The sequence below is a fragment of the Thunnus maccoyii genome, chromosome 20 (assembly GCF_910596095.1).
Source record: "Thunnus maccoyii chromosome 20, fThuMac1.1, whole genome shotgun sequence".
NCBI lineage: Eukaryota > Metazoa > Chordata > Actinopteri > Scombriformes > Scombridae > Thunnus > Thunnus maccoyii.
Genome location: NC_056552.1, coordinates 16,845,297 through 16,862,095, shown reverse-complemented (window position 1 = coordinate 16,862,095; position 16,799 = coordinate 16,845,297). Strand labels below are relative to the sequence as shown.

The following is a 16,799-nucleotide window of genomic DNA, read 5'->3' as shown; positions in this document are numbered from 1 at the left end:
TCCCCGTTTTACACTTTTTCTCCAGCAGCAACATAAAGGACAGATCTTGTAGTGGAGATGTTTGGATGTTTATTTCGTGGACAGAATGAGGGCGACAATGAGCCCGTAGAGACCCAAGACCTCAGCGAAAATCAAGATGAGAATCATGCCCACAAAAAGCCTTGGCTGTTGAGCTGTGCCTCTCACGCCTGCGTCGCCCACGATGCCAATTGCAAAGCCTGCCGCCAGCCCACTCAGGCCCACGCTCAGCCCAGCTCCCAGGTGGAGGAAAGCCCTGAACACAGACACAAGCGACACAAAATGCAAATTATATCTCATGAATATTTTAATCCTGGCTAACAATTTAATCGATCAAGAATACATTTGCAGTATTTTCAGTATTTGTGCAGCCATTATCAGAGACAGTGATGTGTGCATGAAGTAAGAGTGTTTCCATAGAACAAGAGCTGCTTGGTGAAAGCTGTAGCAGTGATGACATGTTGGGGGTTAAAGTTTGCGCGTGTCGCCCTCGGCTTTTCATCTCTCAGTGCAGTGTGGCTGCTGCTTGTTTTTATTGTTCTCATCTTGCAATGTTTTTAAACTTATTTGAACTGATCCGACTACAAACCCCTGAAAAATGTCAGTATGTAGGCTTTTTCCTCTTTTTGCTCCAAAAAATTAGTTACAGTGAACAGAATGTGCACACGACACACCATGAATATGTTCTTAGACTAAAATCCAGTAAAATTTTACGGATGCAGCTGGTGTCGTTACATCTTTGATATTCCTCTGTGCCATGAAACTGTTACTTTCCAAAAACAATTTGAAAAGTCATATGCTTGCAATGGGAGACATATTACTTTGTTAGAACGAGCATGGCAGTTTACTTCTCTCAGGTTGTCTAAATTGCAGACTGATGTAATCACAGGAACAAAGTCTGCCTGTGCGGTTTTGTAATGAGACAGAAAACTCAGTCCCCGAGTCGTTTAAGAAATCTTAACTGCTATACTGGATGTCATCCAATGCGACATTATAGCTCTTTTGTGTTTATTAATAATGGAAATTTATACTGCTGAGGTATATGCTACATAAGTCTGTGGCTACACAGACAATCATATTAGTAGGACTAACTCATTGTTAGATTGGGTCTCTTGTTATGCTGTTTTATTTGTTATTTGTGGTCACTTATGCTAAGCCTGAACATACTGCTTTAGTACTGTTTCTCTACTAAATTCTGCCTCAGAGTAAAAGATCTGTCTTTGGAGATGTGCTGACAAATAACTGATAAAAAAAAATATAGACAACACAAGTCAGGTCAGTTGAACTCACCTGTAGAGGGGGATTGTCTGTGTAATTTGGTTGGCAATCAGCACTGCTACTACCAGGCCGTAGATGGCTATGATACCCGCCATGACAACGGGGATGATTGACTTCATGATGAGCTCCGGCCTCATCACAGACATGGCAGCGATACCTGTACCGCTCTTAGCTGTGCCATAGGCTGCTCCCAAGGCTGGTAGAGAAGACAAAGAGAGAGATAACAGTTAAATTCAGTATCAGTTAAATAAATAAGATCATATTAAAGTACACACACACACGCTATAGTTCAGAAGTACAATAGGCTAGCAGACTAATGACAGAAACCAGAGGGACCAGCTGAATAATGAAGCAGAAGTGAAATAAGAGATGGAGCAACCATATGAGAACTGTTAGTTTCTCTTCCCCTTAAAAATCCAACATGGCTCCATTTGGGGAATTCTGCTTGTGTTCAAACTGAAATTAACAATCACGTTTTTTTTTTTTCAACTGACGTGGATGGTATGCGACAAAAAAAAAAAAAAAAAAAAAAATCTGCTTTGTCACAGTTTGTGTCTCATCTCTGAATGAAAAAACCCTTATTTGGCTTTAGCACACAGGGAAGCGTTGTCGTCACAAGGGAAACAGGACGCCACATCTTCAGACAGCACCAGTACAGGGCACAGCTAATAGTCTCTGGCTAACATCACTGTAATGCAGCGAGGAAGGAGGAGAGCAAAACGCTTCATCAGCATGTAAGCTCCGTCAGACTGTGGCGCTGACGAAAGAGCATGGTGCCACCTACGTCACACACAAACGACTAAATCTGACTGCAGGAGGAAAGTGAAAGAGCAAATCAATAATTCTCTGCTCCAAAAATTAGAAAACCAATTAATTGACTAAATTTAGAACAGCAAACATACATTAAGAGCTGGTTATAATTCTCCTCAACAACAAAGACTTGGATGGCTCCCAGGTGAGATGAGTGAATCACTTGAAATATCTGACAGAGCCTGTCAGAGCAGGGCAGTGTGTCATGAATCAGGGACAGGCTGGTTTGACAAGATTTCCTACACATCAGAGGTGTGTGCGCAAACATGTGTGTAAACATGTATATTTCCTCACCCACAGCAAATAGAGACACAGCTGTGAGATAGCTTTGACCACAGCAGAACATTTAATGTACTGGCCCCACCAGCGCTCAAAATTAAGGATGTCCCATTGTTCCAGGGACAATAGAAATAGCACCTGGGACACAAAGATACGGTGTCTGGGACAATTCTGGGACAGTCGAGAAACTTGTGAAATGAAATTACTACATTTATGCGTCATGGATCATTTTAGGTGTTCAAATTCGAGGCAATGTGAGGTGGCATCTGTTGTATAAAAGGTTAAGCACAGTTAAATGCTGTAACCAATCACAAAACATGTTCAACAGATATATGGAAGTTGTGTGGCTTGTTCCTAAAGGAAGTTAAGTGTTAACCGCAACCTCTCTCTCTGCCTCATTATTATAGACAATGAAACATGGTGTCAGAATAAAGCTTGGAGAGATATCTGAAGTTATGTAAAGGGAGGAGAAGGATGCACCTCCATAAGACAGCCAGAAGACTGTCTGTCAGACTGCAAGCCCTCCTGTGTGAAGAGCGGGACTAGCAAGTAGCTAAATGGGCTTAACAAGCTAGCAGTGTTGCTGAAGGAAGGGAAAAAAAAAAAAAAAAGTTGGCAAACCATAAACCAAATGAGAGTGAGCCCGGCCAAAGAGGAGTTGGAAAATAAGACAGGAAACAGGCGTGTCAGTTTGATAAATCAGACAAACGTAATTGAGCAAATTAAGAGAAAACTAAGTGGAAGGCAGAAACGACGAGCCGGCCAGCACTAGCAGCAGCAGCTCCAGCTAGCAGTGTGCATCTGACCCCACCAGGCAAGTCTGATTTCAATAATAAAGTGAATGGCCAAAGCTTGAAAGAATATCAAGTACATATACTGATGTACACTCTAGGGGATGAGGGTGAAGACATATTGAATGTCTTGCCCTTAAATGACGATTAGAAAAAAAAAAAGTTTATGAAGATGTGAAGCAGGCTTTTGAGAAACACTGTGAGGAAAAGAAACATTATTTTTGAGCATGCCATCTGGAGACAGGAGAAAGTGCTAAAGCTTTTCTTACTGCTGTCTATAGCCTAACTGAGCACTGTGCATTTGGAGATCTAAGAGGAGAACTGATCAAAGACTGGATTGTTGTTGGCCTAAGAGATGCAAAACTGTCATTGCAGTTAGATCCTGAACTCACAATAGTCAAAACTATAGCCAGTGTTTTACAGTGAGGAAATTAAGAAGCAGCAGTCAATACTACATGGCAGCTTACATGAGAGGCAGTCAGAGAACTTAGATGAAACAAGTGCAAGGCGACAGACCCAGAGTGGCACAAAAGGACAAAAATACAGCTCACACGTAAAGCCAGAAAATAAAACTATCTCCGCAGGTTGTGGACATTTTGCTTGGAAATGTTGATCAGCTGGTGACATCTGTGATATAACGGAAGATTCGGCAGACTATGGAGCAGAAGATGTCGCCTTTCTGAGGTGGTTATTGAGATCAATAGTGTTGAACATGATCTAATTAAGTGTTTACTATGAGATATGACCTGCCATGGCGGACCAGAGTGAGTCAATGAAGTGAAAGCAGAATTCGGGACAGTTGCGGGACACTAAGGAAAAAAGGTAATTTTGAGCCCTGGTCGATACGTGCTTACATCACTGGCCGTGCTTCCACTATCTAGCAACATTTAACATCCATTTGCTTGAATTTTATTGCTGAACAGTTAGAAGACATTTCACATTTCCACAAATTTATATTTGCTGCTCTGATGCCAGATGAAGCCATCTGTTCTCAATTTAAAATCTGTAGATTCTCCATTACATTGACACTAACAAAGAAGCTCTTTTATCAGTTCAACTATTTTAGTACTGAATGTTGCTGATGAAAAATGTGAAATCTGGTTGTTACTAGAATGCAATTTGTCAAGAGATGTCAAAATAGCCACACCAGTATATTTATGTAACAGGGTGAAACAACTATCTTACAAGACAATACTGACAAAAAGAGCAAAGATGCATCCTAGTATGAACAAGGACATGGCGGTGTGTTTTTCCTTTCTTCTTCATTGCTGAATCATACTGATGATGATTAAATCTGAGAAGACTCTTGAGACGTCCTCTTGTGAGACAATCTTTTGCATACAGCCAGAGGCGCCCTGCCCTGTGCTTCCTCATTTCTCGGGGCAATGTGATGAGCTAGCATGGAGATGGAGCTGGTTAACTCCAAGATTGGCTGCAAGGCTCTCTGGCAAATGGATCTAGAGGCAGGCAGGCCAATCTTCAAATGAGCACATGGCAGCCAGCCACATCCCCAACTACTTATATTGATTTATCACCAGACTGATGCCATCAATACAAGGTTAAATGACTCCTGCCCATCTACAGAGATGCATCAGAGTATAACTGGGCACCGTTTTTGCAAGCCCTGACAAATGCACAAGATTGTCTTACATTTTGTTTCAACTGCTGCCATACTTATTTTTTTAAATCCAACACAAACTATATGGTGCATTAAATCAAACAAACGGACTTACACCTGCATAATGAAGTACACAGAAACTACTTCAACAGTTCAGTATAAAAACGGATGGTGATAAAGATGGTGGATCCAAATTAAGATATTTTTGTACTTTAGCTACACAAAAACACCTTTAGGACAGTATTCTGGAAACACCTAAGCCTTTCTCTGAACAGCTGTTAATTTTAGTCTTTCAGCCTTCTATTCACAGCCAGCATAAATTACCGCTATCCTCTGACTCCATTCTTTCTTTGTAAACTTAGCCTCCCTAACGCATCACAGGTAATGGTTGATAGAGAAACACTGGAATCCTCAAACGTTGCCTTTCTGTTCTGATGATTAAAGGTTTGATGTGTGGCAGGGTGGCTTCTGCAGTGGTGTGGAGGCACAACCTCTGGGTTTTAATCCTAATCCCCTCAGCTTAGGTAAAGAGCTTTTACCCCCTTTTCTTTTTTCTCCCTGCAGAATATTTGATGTATGGGATGCCCTTGTGACGTCTTGTGATGTCAGAGCAGGAGGTGCCTCCAGCTACGGATGATCGTGCATGCAAAACGCCTGCGCAATAGACATCAGATTGGTCTGCTCTGTATAGTAGGTGACTGGGGAAGCACTGGTTTTAAGGAACAAATCACAGTATCAGGAAGGTTGTAGTTGTAAAAATGTGTTCCTGTTTTACAAAACTGTGTACAATGTGTAGAGATATGAGGTTACATGAGCAATTTATGAGACATGCTGAAGCATGTCTAGAACATACGCTGCCGTCACAGAACGCACTTCTCTGCTAAAGAATATGTGTTTGAGGAGAGAGTGAAAGACAATGCTAGTGAGTAAAAAGTAGATAAAAAAACTTACTTGGTGAAAAATTTGTGTATACATGCCTGTAATTGCACAGGTAACTGGAAAGGCAAGACTGCAGAGCAAGAGATGCTTTAAGCTGTAAAGTAAATATGTATCTTAGGTAAAATAGACAATTTGTGCTATTATTTATGACAGTGAGTGGTGGGGAAACAGAACAGCACGGCTTTCACGTACTGGTGATACAAGTCCCAAGGATAATGGCACCTTGTGAGTGTCACCTGTTCTGAGCCAGACATCACTAAAAAGGCAGTCCTCACAAAAGGACACCGTCACTAGACTACTAAAACAATGCATCATCACCTGACACCAGAAGATAACAGCAACTTATAGCCTGTTCCAGGAAATTGCTAATTACTGTAAATTGAATATCTCTGGGGTTTTTGTACATTGAGCAGAGCAAGAAATTTCAAGCCATCCATTTGAGCCAGGACTTGTGATGTGCATTTGTCATTATTTTCAGTGTTTTACAGACTGAATGATGGGTCAACACCCTAAAAAATGATTCACAACAACAATAAAATGTTAATTGCAACCATAATCCTCAAGCTTGTGTACACTACAGTGATCGACATCACAGGAGCACAAGCTGCAATTTCCAGTCAAAGACTCCACATCACAAAGCTGAGACCTGAATCATCATCCACCCAATACCATATCCCTTCTTTTTGCAAGCGTGATCCCTCCCCACTAGCTAATTCCCCAGCTGTCACTGGTTCACCACCACAGACTAGTACTACTGCTACCCTTGGGCCATGGCCACCACCATGCTGCTCTTGCTGCCATTGCCCATTACAGCTGAGCAATGACATCCAGCTTCTTCTCATTTTAGGGTGCAACCGGACAATATTATCATTGTAGTTGTATTATGGCATATGATACTTTGAATCTTGAGCTGAAAAATGATGGAGATTTCACAATATCACGCAGCCCAATGTGAGTAGCTGAAAGATACTGCTTTCACTCCGTGATTATCAAAGAGCCATCCATACTATGCTATGCATCAATGAACAACTACACACCATCCACAAACATACTTGAGCCAGTTCTACCAAAAGGCCTCGAGCTACATCAGGTCAAGACAAACGCCCTGTAATATAGTCAAATAGTAGCTTGGTAATTTCCTATTGGAGTTGCACCCATTTCAACACACCAGTCAGCCTAGAAGTCACATGTAAGTCTTCGCTATGATACAGCATACCATTGCCACATCATGTAGCTCTTGCCTTGGATTGAGAGAAGACAACCAATAAACTAGGAAATGATCGAACAAGAATGGCCAATTGTAAAACAGGTAGATTTCAAAGTTCACTCTCTGTGCCACTTCCCATCCAAAAAAAACAAAAACCCAAAAATTCAGTGATGTTAAACCATTTTATCTTCTGTAGAAGAGTTGTAAAAATCAAATCCGTTTCTTTGAACAGATTTACATTTTCGTCTTTATATTAATATTTCACAGGATCAGTAACCAGATGGTATTTCCAAGTCAGAAGTCTCATCATGTGATAATCATGTGACCTTGTGTCATTCCTTTGAGCAATAAGGAAGTTAACCAGCTGATCCTGGTTTCCAATGGTCTATTAAGTTTTAAGAAAAAAAACGTTTTCAGCTAAAGATAACTTGCATTAAATTAGATGTCACACCAACGAAATAACGACTGTAAAATTGTTGCAGACCAGCAAATATTCCATGCAGAACTGTGTCAGTTCAATCATGCAATGTCATTGGTTATCTCTGCTGTCAAGCTACATTAAATAAATGTATAACATTATACAACGCCTCACTTATTGCCAGCTGATAACACTCTTAAACCCCGCAGGATGTAACGTTAACGTTGGTGTGGAGCTTACAGGAAAGGTTGGAAACAATCTTCATACCTCCTGCTAAATGAAACAAGCTAGTCAGCAGCTAAATGGAAAACAATGTGATACTGGTTCACTCTGACCTAAAACAACTACTCTTCACTGCTTTAACAAAATTTTCTGATCCGTTGGCATAATTTCCTGTTCTGTCTTTTCCCTTGTAATAGAGCATCTACAGATCCGGGCTAAGCTAACGTTAACTAATGTAGTCGTCATCAGCTAAGTTAGCTAACTAGTCTTGGCTGGTCTTTGATGTCTGTCGTTGAAGCACAAATATAATTCTACTAATGAACTAGTGCCAACTAAACATTGGCATGTTAGGAATAATCCAAAGTCACAGGTCGTCCGAGCTAACGCTAAGTCTAAATAAATTACAGCTCAAGATTAGCATTGCAACGTTGACGTTAGCAAGGCTAGCGAATTGCTTAGAAGTTAGCTTACATGGTTGACAATTTAAGCAGCCTGTTGAGGATAATGTGAATGTAAAAAAAAGAGGTTAGCAGCAAATGCACATTGACACTTTGCACCAAACAACAAAAAGCTTAAATATGTAAGGTGACCGAGTGATAGTTACCGCTAAACACCATAGCCGCAGAGGCGCCCATCACTGCGAAGAACGGAGAGTATTCGGGGGCCGACATTCTTTCTCACACAGTATAAAAATAAACTAAATATACAAAATTAATTATGGATGTCGACTCCAAAATCGCACTTCGCGAAACCAGTCGAAGGCCACAAGTTTGATAATGAAAAACCGAGTACACAAGGAACCGTCTGACAACCTAACTAGCAGTGCAGACGGGATAGTCACGACTCTTCTGATAAATACCCGGCGCAGCAGCACAAAATGGCGAAGCGGAAAATATCACCTGACTGGCCGTACGGATCAAACCTATCATCGACTGGGTGGGGAGGGCGCACTAAACCAAAGTTCGTTAATGATATACTGTGCTGCACAACGCATTTATGAAACAAGGAGTGCGATTTTGTAATGATAAGTGATTTACTCCGGGACAAAGAAAGTGTTTTATATTTTTGTTTCTTTTTCATTTTTTGAAGGTCACCCCTATCAGGCATCACTTTGGTGTGCTCCGCTGCAGGCTTTCCCTTTGATATCATTCGCCCTTCAGAAGCAGGAGGATGAAATGATGGGAATGAGCAAGGGATGGTGTGGAGACAGTGTAAATCTACAGAAAAAAAATGTTTATATTATCCTATCTCCCAAGGAAAGAAAACCAAGACAGTGCACAGTTTGATCTAAATATCTCAATGCATCATGTCATTAATTAAACTATATCCATTATGAATGAGCATGCTCTAAGAGATGCTCATAATTAATTAGAAAGACCTGTCTTAATACTAATAGTCCTTTTGTTGCATATGAATAAACACTTTTCTGCATTTTGCACCAGGACTCGACCATGCAGCGGAGGGTGGTTTACAGTCAGCTGTGATATGCAGCAACGTGGAGCGTGACAGTGAGAAAATTTGAGGTTGAGTGTGTATGGTTGATTGTGTATGTGGTGGGGGGAGGGCACAGAGAATCCCCATTCCACTGTATAGCTCCCAGCAAGTGCGGGCTCAGAGCTCCAGAGAGAGGAGGGGTCGAGAGAGCTAGGAAACCATGGGAAATATAGCATGTGAGGCGTGTGTGAGTCACAGAGAGCTTGTGCAGTCCCCATGCCTCACCCTCCTCCTCCTCCTCCCTATCCATCCATCCCTCCATCCTTCTCCATCTGCATTGCCCAGTCTAGTCAGCACTAGAGAAGGACCCCTCCCCCCTGCATCACTGTAAGGCCCTTCACTCGTGATGCAATTTCCACACCAGCATCACAGGCCTCTTCCCTTTCAAACACTTTCCTTAGCCAACATCTTACTCCGGCCGCCAAATACAAGGTTGTATTATGCAACTAAAATTTATCATTTTGATGGAGGGATGATGTGTGTGCAGTGGTGCATTGAAAATAAAAAGGTTACAGCTGAATGAGATTAGATTTTTACTTCATTTTTTCTTTCTCTGCTGACTGACAAAGCATTTACTAATCCAGAAATGCCTCTTTAAGGTGGGTAGGGATGTATCCTTCCTGTTGAGGTTGGATTATGATGTCTCTATCTGGGATATACATTTGGCAAGCATTTGCAACCAGCTGATTCTACAACGTGGTAATATGATAGCCTATATACCTACACATTGTTGATTCCTATTTGTTTTGCATGGATGGTTACAAGGATGTGGATGTTCTTGTCCTTGAATGGCACCGATCAATGGGTTGTAATAGGCCAGAATAGGAAGACACCATATTTTATTGGCTTGTCTTTTAGATGCTGTTTAAGGAAGGTAAACAGGGAACTGTGAGAAATTCTCACAAGGGCATGATTCAGTCAAGATATTCAAAATGCCCCACAGAGCATTTGCTGCCAATTGTTTATGGTAAAGTATAATCTGACTTTAGACATATGCAGACAAAACTGTTGATGTGATTTCTGACATCTGACATCTTCCAGTTGTTCTGGTACTGTGATATGATCAGACCAGGATTCAAGTAAGATTCAAGTAAGATTTTCCAAGAATCCAAATAAAGGAAGTCATTGAGCTCAGCTACTCTCAGGTTTAGCATTTGTTTCAACGAATGACCAAAAACATAACTATCTTTTATCCTCAATGGGATGAAGAAATCATGAAATTTCCAGCTATTTTCAAAATGCTAATGTGCAAATTGTGAAGACTGAGTTCTACATAAATAACAAATCTGTTTACTTAGATGATTATAGCCTCTAAACAAGAGTAAAAATCTTTATAATTTACTTAATCTGGCTTTTGAAGGACAGATAAAACAGCCCATAACCCCAATTTGTGACCTGTATTCAGTATCATTGTGACCACATTACAGCAGTCAATCTGTGAATAAAAACTATATTTGACCACCAGTTTAATCTGCTTCATAATCCCCTGTCCACAGCTCCTTGTTATCTGAGGTGGCGGGGGGCTGGTCAAGGAGACCCATCTCAGTGTAGGGTTAAATACTTAAGCATCTTACTTCTTGAGGCTGGAAAGCATGGTTTTCAGGAGATGCGCCAGACCAACACCCAAAGGAGCAGCTAAATATAGAAGTGCATGTGCGATTAGCAAGTGTGAATCCTGAATGAACAGCAGTCTTGGCAAGACAGAGTCAATGCCACTTACTGTAAAGAAGGAATTACTCCACCACTTTGCCCTCTAAGATACATTTTTCCCAAATGCATTAGGCTGCACCACACCCATTGCAAATTAATTGGCTGTACATTTTAGCTGAGCTTTAATGTATTGACAGCGATTGACATGGAATGCTTTAACACTAACATGTTTAATGAAAGGCCAGGATTTTAGTTGCTAGTTACTGAATCTGTAAAAATACACAGTAGATATATAGTAATATACAACAATACAAAATACTGTGTCTGTAATGGGGCTTATTTTTCTGTTAGCGCTGATTGAAATCCAACAATGATTTTAACAAACTGAATCCTGTAATATACCTGACAGTTAAATATAGCAGCCTTCTTAAGGTATATTTTTAAGTATATCTGACTAATTTCTGCGGACTATTTTCCAGTCATGCAGTTCAATGTCAGAAACTTCCTCAAAGACATCTAAACAAAAAATAGACCTGCTGCTTTCAGAATCATAAGAATCATGTATGAGTAATCTAGTAGTCACACCAGTTGGTGTTTTAGACCCAGACCTACAGATATTAAATTGCTACATTGTCATTTCATGTATCTACCCTTAACTATTGTACATTTAAAATAGGCTGGAACTTGTAGTCTTAATATTGAAACAAACTATATGCATGTTTTTACTTTAAAAGGAGAGATGTTTGAAAATGTAATTTAAAAATTAGAAACACAAGGTTTGAATTACTTTAAGATGCTAAAAAGTTAGATGGAAGAGAATCTCTCACAGCAACGAGAAAAAAAATAATTTTATGACATGGGTTATACTACACTATTAAAGGAAATAGATGGCATTTTTGTTATGTAAATAGAAAAGAAACTTTGGGAACAAGAGTACTAGCTGTGACTACTAGAGGTAGAGAAAAAAAACAAGATGGGGATTAGGGGGGGTAGATTCACGGTCAGCTGACTTTGAAAGGCATCTGGCACACTTCTGTGACAGTCCGAAGAAATGTAACTCTCTCTTTGCAGTGACAGAGATGTGATAGATGTGGAAGAAAAAAGGCAGAGCCAGTGAGGAGCATTACAATAAAACAACAAAGAGGGAGTCAGTTGCTCTACTGGAAGCGCTTTGCTGTATTTTCACATGTAGAATACATCTGTAGTTGCTTAATATTTCACCAGAGCACATATTTCAACATACAAATACAAATATTCAAGGTTGTATAACCCAGAGAACACTTTGCCAAATAGGCCACAATTTTGGACTTCTTTTGTTACTATCTGAAGACTGGAAAGGACGGAAGTAACAGGGAAATGGTAAGTGGAAGAAAAGGATGAACGAACTGCATTTATCTCTGTTATTTGTAAACCAAAAACACCTCTTGAGTTTTTTTCTTTAAAAATGTTTGCACTGATATTCACCTGAATATTCATACAAAGGAACCACTCATTCAAATGAAAGCTTTAACATACATATGGTGCAAAATGGCAACACTCAAAATCACCACTGATATTCACAAACATTTACCACATTAATTCATTTCACAGATCTCCCACATGTGTACAATTAATCAAAAAGTTTGAGAAAATACAATAGGACCTGACCAAAACCCCAGCTGACCTGGTACCGCTTCACTACATCTTAATCTCAGTATTCTGACATTTAAAAAACACTTCTCACCAAATGAACACTTGACTTCACATATTTCATAGTAAACCTCGGTTTACAACATGGCCTGGTAAATAATATTTTTAAGGACTGCAGAGCTTGTTTACTGTAAATTTGGCAGATTGAGCTAAACCACACGACATAGAAGACCAAATTTACATTCAGAAATTCAACAGTTTCAGCTCAGTATGCACATGTACACATCACAGCCGACATAAAAAAAACCCTTTAGATATAGAATGTCTAGAGTTTATCCTGAAAAAAACTTGATATTAGCAGACAATTAACATAATTAGTGATACAACATGATACAAATCTGTAAATACAAAAATAAACAGAAAACAAAAAATATCACAAATTTTTTCATGTGTGGAAATCAGGATTAACTGCATTAATAAATAAAAAATACTTAATCATATATGAATTTGCAGGACGGATGTAGTTCTGATTGCATATCTGTGTTTTTCAACCTCAAACACCTTGCTGGACTTTTTATATCATGACTTTCTGCTTTAATGTGTTTAAGTGTTAAATTCTGTGTGCATTGCAATGCACATATGTGTCCATGTATGTATGATGCACTGATGAACATGTATGTTTGTGTGTACAGCATTATGAAGCCATGGCATCCTGGAAGCCCCACACTTCTAGCCGAGCAACCTGGAAGCTCTCTGCACACAGGGGCGGGTTGTCAAAGGTGGCGCACCTGCCAGTACGCCCGTGGTTCAGCTCAGAGTCAATGTAGAGAGCGTTGCCGTCACCTCCCCCTGATCAAACAGAAGAGCACAGAGATTTTTTCAGTGATAAGTTAATAAATACAATGGCTGCATTTCTACAAACAAATTTCACTTAAAAAGATTTTACAGTAAGTTTTATAGTAGATTTTTATATCAACGTGTGTTCAATGTGGTTAAAGGCTAACATTAAAAATCCCATAATTAATGTGTTCCCACATTTCACATGTGCAGTGTAATTGAAAACCATCAACATTTGAACAGTTACCTCAGGCAAAAGAACACTAACCACCCAAAAAGGGACCGGAAATGCAAAGTACACATAGACAAATATCTTCCACTCACCCACTATGATGGAGTCAAAGTTTCCAGCCATGAACATGGAAGTATTCTTGGAGTTAAGGTTAAAGTGGCGGGCGGAGAGGAAGGGTGACAGCTCTCCGGCAGGTTTGTCTGGCTGCTGCAAGCTATTGCCGTCTGAGTTTTGGCCCTCAGGGGAGGCCGTGTCTTCCTGGCCCTGGTTCTTGATGGAGGAGGCTAGCTCAGGGTGGCGGATCACCACCCACTCATAGCGCTCCATCTCTGGCTTCATCTGGCAAGGCAAACAAAGCTGTTAGGTTACTACTATAAGGCATTCATCATCAATCACACAACTGAGCATCACACATTAAATAGACTTATAGTACTGTACATCACATAAACAGAAATATGTAACAGATAACAACAATATTATGCTAAGGCAAAGAATATACACCATTAATTCCTCCGTCTTCCCCTCCTATCCTCTGATAGACATCAGTCTGAGCTGATTCTGTCTTCCTCGGGTGTCAGGTGAGGGCCTGGTCAGATACTACTGGATCGGGTTACAGGAGTTTCCGATCTGTGTGTGCTTAAGTATGAGTGCGTGAGCTGATGGTGTTTTATGGCGTGCAGGTTCAGACAGCCCACAGTTGTGTACAAGAACACAGACAGCCAAGTAAATAATTCATACAGAAGGCATTAGAGACCAGTCTGTTTTGCTATTTCTAGCCCAGGTGTTTTGAAGACTCAAGCTGAATGCTGCACCATCACAGGAGGTGATGACGTGTGTTTATTTTTGCAGAGAAAGAGATGGCAATCTTTGTATGGTGAAGTGTGACCTACTAGGCAGGCTTTTCAAATGGGAGCCTGAGATACCAATTTAAGCCAGTGACACTGAAATCAGAGTGGATAGTACCCTCTGGTGGCTGTAGTGTGGTACTGCTCAAAATGGAAAAAAATCCCTTATATTTATATGATACCTAAAAAGCTTCTATAAAACATTTAAAAAAAATTTTACTGAAAGGAAGCTAGTAAACCAAGATACTGAAAATGAACTTACCCTGAAGACGAAGCACTCCCCTGTGCCGAAGAAGCTCAATTTGTTGCCTCCTCTCTTCCGCTCCTCCCAGTCTGTGGACAGGAAGGCTCCACATACCTGCAGCAAAAAAAAGTTTTGTCTGGCATGAATTCATCTCTATGATTTGCTCATCTGCACTGACTTCTCTATTCTCTAAAATACACCACAGTTCCAACAAGTGGAGGATTGGTATCTGTAAGCTGCCAATGTTCGTGCTGAAATCCCTTTGTAGCACCATAATCCAATCATATGGCACGTGTGTAATCATGCCCTTTGACACCAACAGAGCCCGGGACAAGAACGCAATCTGAGTCTATTTTGTAATGCGGAAAGCGACTGTAGCTCCCTCTGGTTATTGAGAGAAAAGAACATCACTGACTAGATGCCATGTGTAGGTCAGTGCGGAAGAGCGTGTAGTACAGACCAGATGCGATGATAAGCTTTGTTCAGGTGGATTTTGCTGGCAAACCATGAGTGCAGCTGCAGTCAGCAAGACCCATTTACTAGCATAAACACCATTTGACTGAAACTAAGAGTGAAATAGGAAGTGTCTGAGACAGAAAATAGTTTCCGAGTGATACCGATACTGTTCTGTTTTGATTACACTTTACACCTTAAATATCACAGTACTTCTGTCCCAACGTTATGAACCATCCAGACCTCTCAGGTCATCTATGACAGGCCTGCTTTCTGTCCCCAGAGTCAAAACTAAACATGGAGAGACAGCTTTCAGTTTTGTGTATTTAATGTATTTAAATGTCTTTTTATTGTGTGTTTCTTTTGCATTTCGTCTCAATGCTTTCAATGTTTTGCAATTGTTTTGTTATTCGATGTCTTGCATATTGGCTATCCATAACAATCAGGTGGAAAAACCTGAATATTAAAATGGTTCTCTGATCTGAGCTGCATCAGTCTTGGCAAAATATCTGAAGTATCCTATGTAATATCCTATTTTTAAATCCTAATAATGTGCATCCTCAATTCCCTCCAACAAAACACTCTAAAAGGGTAACTCTACTGACTCTACACATTAGTCTGTTAACAGGTCTTAGAAAGTACTACTGTACATGTGAAAAAAGTTGTATAAAGCCTTTTGTGGCTCCACAAGGAGCTGTGCGAAATCTGATAAACTGCCTCAAAGTGATATCATTGGAAAAAAATTCTGGGGGTGCGGACTTATAAAGAGGTGAGGTTACCAAACCTCTGTAGCAACCGAACTGACGGAGGTTGAGTTGCATTGTGGGTAATGAAGTAAAATGCATGGAATAAAAAACAGATGATATCTCTGGTTCTGCTGGATCAATTACAATTCTTTTTTTAAACCACTGCCCATTGTGAGTCTGACAATGTTATAAGACTGCAATGCTAAATTAGTAGAGTACTCTTAAAATTTAAGCTTACATCGCCATCTGTGGTCCGGATGAGGAGCAGAGTGGGTTCATGGCCTTCACAATGTGAGTAGAATCTGGAGGAAAATGTAAGTAGTTTAATTCATTGCAACATACTGAATAAACACCCAATACTGAATCTAAGGATGTAGCATATTTCATGGGTTATGCAATGGCTAGATTTACTAAAGCACACATGCATGTACAGTGAAGTGAGGCACTGGTTAAATATAGAACAAAACTCTCAGCCAACGGCTTCTTAATTACTTTATTACAAGACTTAATTACCTCTGTTCCATTATAGAAATAGAACCAACAGGAAGGTGAAAGAAGTGCTAAATGACAATATCTTTATTGCCATAAGAAATGCATGACAATAAAAGCAGATATGCTGGTTACCACAAACAGAATCTGTTCTGCGTATAGAACAGATTTAACCAAAAAAGTCTGGCGTTTGTGTGGGTTTAATGTGGGTTAATGTTCAGGTGAGCACTGGTCAATGTACCTGTTCAGGCTACAACCATGGGTGGTAGTGGTGAAAAGGAGCTGTGGTTGGCACAGGGCAAAGCGCTCAGGGATCCACGACCAGATGTCCCGCATCTCCTTGGCACTGACGATCTCTGAGGAAAAGGTGTCTGGGTTAAGTGCCAGCTGCACGTTCCGCCTGGAGACACCCGAGAAATACGGGCACAGGAAGAGATGGAGAGAAATGAGAGGCAGATCACACAGCTGGTGATGCATAACCATTAAATCAGTAAAGCTTCAAAGCTGATGATGGCGTGAATGTAAAATTGTGGAAAATTGTAAATGTAACTTCATATTTATTCTGAGAATAAATTTGCATTATTTGACAAAACTAAAAAT

General features: G+C 40.3%; 2 protein-coding genes and 1 long non-coding RNA gene across 6 annotated transcripts in view; 1 reads left to right on the top strand and 2 right to left on the bottom strand.

The window, feature by feature from the left end:
• Positions 1-49: 49 nt before the first annotated feature.
• Positions 50-8,467, bottom strand: atp6v0cb (ATPase H+ transporting V0 subunit cb). Its single transcript, XM_042396697.1, has 3 exons — positions 8,185-8,467; positions 1,309-1,492; positions 50-274 (listed from the first exon to the last, which is right to left on the bottom strand). The coding sequence occupies exons 1-3, from the start codon at positions 8,249-8,251 to the stop codon at positions 70-72; spliced, it is 456 nt and encodes a 151-aa protein (XP_042252631.1). The 5' UTR covers positions 8,252-8,467; the 3' UTR covers positions 50-69.
• LOC121886592 lies at positions 1,821-9,599 on the top strand. Its single transcript, XR_006092788.1, has 3 exons — positions 1,821-7,605; positions 8,670-8,791; positions 9,023-9,599. It is a non-coding gene; the product is annotated as an uncharacterized LOC121886592 (long non-coding RNA).
• A 2,262-nt stretch (positions 9,600-11,861) lies between these two features.
• The window catches only part of tbc1d24 (TBC1 domain family, member 24), a 9,735-nt gene continuing 4,797 nt past the window's right edge, over positions 11,862-16,799 (bottom strand). For all 4 annotated transcript variants that reach the window (XM_042397934.1, XM_042397938.1, XM_042397935.1 and 1 more), the window contains 5 exons: positions 16,441-16,599; positions 15,949-16,012; positions 14,530-14,625; positions 13,515-13,761; positions 11,862-13,202 (listed from right to left, as the gene is read on the bottom strand). In XM_042397934.1, coding sequence (XP_042253868.1) covers positions 13,048-13,202; positions 13,515-13,761; positions 14,530-14,625; positions 15,949-16,012; positions 16,441-16,599 — 721 coding nt within the window. In that variant the 3' untranslated portion in view covers positions 11,862-13,047. The remainder of the gene's footprint in view (positions 13,203-13,514; positions 13,762-14,529; positions 14,626-15,948; positions 16,013-16,440; positions 16,600-16,799) is intronic.